At 40.8% G+C, this 4,000-nt stretch overlaps 1 protein-coding gene across 1 annotated transcript in view; it reads left to right on the top strand.

Moving 5' to 3' along the window:
- Window positions 1–4,000, top strand: part of LOC106815779 — a 53,315-nt gene that overhangs the window by 10,788 nt on the left and 38,527 nt on the right. Inside the window, exon 3 of the mRNA XM_014820286.1 lies at window positions 3,349–3,771. Coding sequence (XP_014675772.1) covers window positions 3,349–3,771 — 423 coding nt within the window. The remainder of the gene's footprint in view (window positions 1–3,348; window positions 3,772–4,000) is intronic.

Below are 4,000 nucleotides of genomic sequence, written 5' to 3' on the forward strand. Positions count from 1 at the left end.
ATATATGTATATATATATATACAAAGTAAAGGTATTATAACAGTAAACAGTAGAGTTACGACTGCTCTCCATTATTTCTGAAATATAATTAATTTAAGCATTCGTTCTCTCATTTAGTCCAGTCGAGTTTAAAATGTCTTCAGACAAGTAAATTGTGAGTGGCATTTGCTTAACAGATAAATTCTTAAAAAGTGCAGAAATGCCTGTGTACTCGTGTAAATACTACATGTGTGCATGCAGGCATATATATCTACGTGTCTACTCATTTTAAATCTTCTGTAACTGAGTGTAAGTCTTATTTTACTATTTTTCATGTACTACTAGATCGTATACATGTGTGCATATCCACATTTCGTATCATCTGTCAATACTCAATGCACATGTGACTTATGCAGGGTGTCAAGTTCATATTTTTCCCTATTTTTTCCTATTTTCTGGGCAATTCTTATTTTCTCCTATTTTCTGGACAAATTCCTATTTTTTCCTATTTTTGAGGGCTTTTCATTTTTCTGAATCCAGAATTGTATGTATCCTTCTCAGAATGCAGAAATTTACAATTCAGGTGACCCAATTTTCAAAAATTTCTTGGGGGAGGACCCCCAGACTCCCACCCCTTACTTTAAATTAACGTAATATACTCTTTACTATCACAGATGTTATTTCAGTAAAGTTGTTTCTCAGTTGGATGTGGTATGTGTATCCAGAGGGGGGGTCCAGGGAGTTCGGACCCCCCCTTTTTTACCCAAAAAAATGGAAAACACATAAAAGATAATTTTCTGCTTAAAAATTTGGAATTCCATCTTGCATTCTAGACATCAAAATTACTGCTCAGATGCTCTCAGAATGCACCAATTTTTAAAATTTTTCTTGGGGGAGGGCTCCCTAACACCCCCCCCCCAAGTGGCAACGTGCCTTAGACACGGTGCATAAGTACCTTTTTATTAAAAGTGCCCTTTATTTCTTACTGGACCCCCCCCCCTTTTTTCAAAAAGCCGTATCCGCCCATGTATATACATGTACGTCATACTATTTTGGAGTAGTCTACATGTGTGGGTGCTTATGCATGTATAAACTGCTTATCAATTTTAACATGCATTTCTAATTAAAACCTCAAAATATTGTTCGCATGTGATGTGTATATTAATAAAACCATTTGTGGTGGATCGGGATGGCTGTAGGGGTGTTGAGAGACCATCTAACGCAACAAATATTCCTATTTAACATATATTTTCTCACCAAAATTCCTATTTTCTTCCTATTTTTTCACATCTGAAATTCCTATTTTCCTATTTTTTGAGTGTCACTTGTCACTTGACGCCCTGCTTATGTATTCTGGCTAACTTATAAATCCTAGTTGTGTATAATGGCAGAATTTTGTTGGAGTTCCAGCCTCCACTGATATTTAAGTCAAGCCCTTTCCCAAGGTGGAAAAACAGCAGGCTTCATACAGTTTATATAAAACCTACATATATATGCTAGTTTCAATGTGTGCATGCAACTGTGAAATTCAGCCGTCTTTGATTTGGCTTTCGTAAAGAAACGAACATAATTTTATTACCAACGTTCTTTCTTCCTTTTTCTAATTTTTCACATATTTCCTGAAAATACTCATATAATTCTTTTAAAGAACGTGTGAGCATGGAAATGATTTTATTGACAGATTTCTATTTAAAGTAGAGAATTTAGGTTTAATTGGCATTTTAGCACTGCACGTAGAAACAGCTAGAATGTCGCAGTTTACACGGTTTCAACCTTTCTATGTCTTCTTGTGTTCTTCGTCCTGCTGGTCTGTCTGGATGAAAAACGCTTGCAAATCATAAAGTGTTTTTTTAAAGCTGAGTAAGTCTGCATGATGTGCTCACATTCAAAGTGTGTCCAAGGAAATTCGCAGTGACAGTGAAATATTTCTGTCTAATGTTAATACAAGTATATCTGCATTAGCCGTCTACAGTTCGTGCAGCTGGTTGTCTGGCAGGGTTCCTTTATTTTATATTTTGACTCTAGATACTGGTGTACGCAGTCGTCTAGACATGTTTTCACAGTAGACTGGTTGTTGCAATATAAATTGATATCGTTATTGATCACAAGGCTGCTGCCTACTCAATATATAAGATTTCGTAAAAGCTGTACATGTCTATTGGTGGTATATATATATATACGATATCCAGCAGCTATATCTGCTAGTGATGTTGATCGTGCCAAAAAGCAAAGCAGGAATGAAGGTCACATTGGAAGCTATGTGATGTATTTAAGCTCGCTGTTTTGCACATCTATCTGCATATATATATATATACACTGTGCGCGTCCATTTAATAACCTTGAACGTGTTCATGCACTGCCACTGTGAAATAATTTTTAAGTAACAAGGTCTGGTGATGGGTTAAACTTGACTATTTGGGCAGGGCATTTACTGGTTTGTACTATTGTAGCTGCATGCTTTCTCGTTTGAAGTGGAACTGCTTATTCATAATAGATTCACTGAATGATTATTTCGAAGCCTAATCATTGTATAAAATTCAGTTGACCAATTACAAATAAAAGAAATTGAATGATATTATATGTCACGCAAACTTAACATGTTGCCATTAATACTTGATCAGAGAATGAAGTAATTTGCATCTGTTGTCAGGTGCAGTTGCAGTTAACTATCGAATACATGATACGAGGCCCTCCGGTTTTCATATATTTAGTAATTTACCCAGTTACCTAATGATGTACAATGGGTGGGGTGAAGTGACAATAAATTTATTTTCTGGAATGACATTATCTCTGGGTTTGACTTTGAGGCAAATGTAAATTTTCGCAATGGCCTGGATTTGGCTTAAGTTACTGATGTACGTTCATGTCTTACATAGACTGTCATAGTGTTTACTGTTTAGGCATGAACCGCATCTTGCGTGAGTGTGGGCGGGGACATGAGGGTAGATGGCTGGCATGTAGTGATCAGGCTGACATACACATACTGGAGCTGAGAGGGTCTATGTCCCCCAGGGTACTGCCGGAACGTACCCTGGTACTATCTAATATGCCGGACCGTACCCTGGTACTATCTAATATGCCGGAACGTACCCTGGTACTATCTAATATGCCGGACCGTATCTCGCCTACTCCACTAACTAGTCTAGGGAGTCGCCTACGCCTACTCCCTAATTCTAACCCTAACCCTAACCATATCAGATAGTTACCAGGGTACGTTCCGCCAGTACCCTGGGGGACATAGACCCTATGAGCCATACTGGATGACTGTAACGATATGAGCACGCTGATGTATGTTGAAACAGTGTCGGCAATCCGCCGGTACTACGACCACCTGGCGGCTTCACCTCACTGATCACGTCTTCTTTGCAGTGTTCGTGCAAAACTTCACGAGTCTTGAGGGGGTGATTGCGACCAACTCTTCGGCCCACGAGCGCCTGGGCCACACGCGCTGCGAATTCCTGCTGCAGACGCCGCGCGCCGATCCGGCCAGCGCGTACGACGTGCTGCTCAACTTCACACAGATGGAGGGGTTCTACCCCCACACCGACCACGGCGAGTTGTTACTGTGCAGTGCCCAGGTGGAGCTGTGGACGGTCAGCCGCGCCGTGCAGTCACTGTCCTCCGTCATAGCACGTCTATGTCCCGATCACACGAACTACACCGGCGACTTCAAGATGGCCCACGTCTTTCATGTGTACAAGTGTAGTGCGGTGCGCGTCGTGTACTCGTGGCTACCCGGTGCTCAGCAGCCAAGCGGATTCGTGCTGCACTACAGGTTTCACCGTCTGCAAGGTAAGAGCTCACTTTTACTTTCGGAGGTACTTTCTTCCCGTGAAGTTCCAGTGGGGTTCCATTAAAGTATTGCATTAATATTAAATGTTACAGTTGACGATGGAAGAAAGAGGGAGAGAGATAGGGAAAGCAAGAGAGAGTGAGTGAGTGAGTGAGTGTGTGTGTGAGAGTGCGAGAGTGAGTGAGTGAGTGAGTGAGTGAGTGAGTGAGAGAGAGAGAGAGAGAGAGA

The sequence above is a fragment of the Priapulus caudatus genome, unplaced genomic scaffold, assembly GCF_000485595.1.
Source record: "Priapulus caudatus unplaced genomic scaffold, Priapulus_caudatus-5.0.1 Scaffold1199, whole genome shotgun sequence".
Taxonomy (NCBI): Eukaryota; Metazoa; Priapulida; class Priapulimorpha; order Priapulimorphida; family Priapulidae; genus Priapulus; species Priapulus caudatus.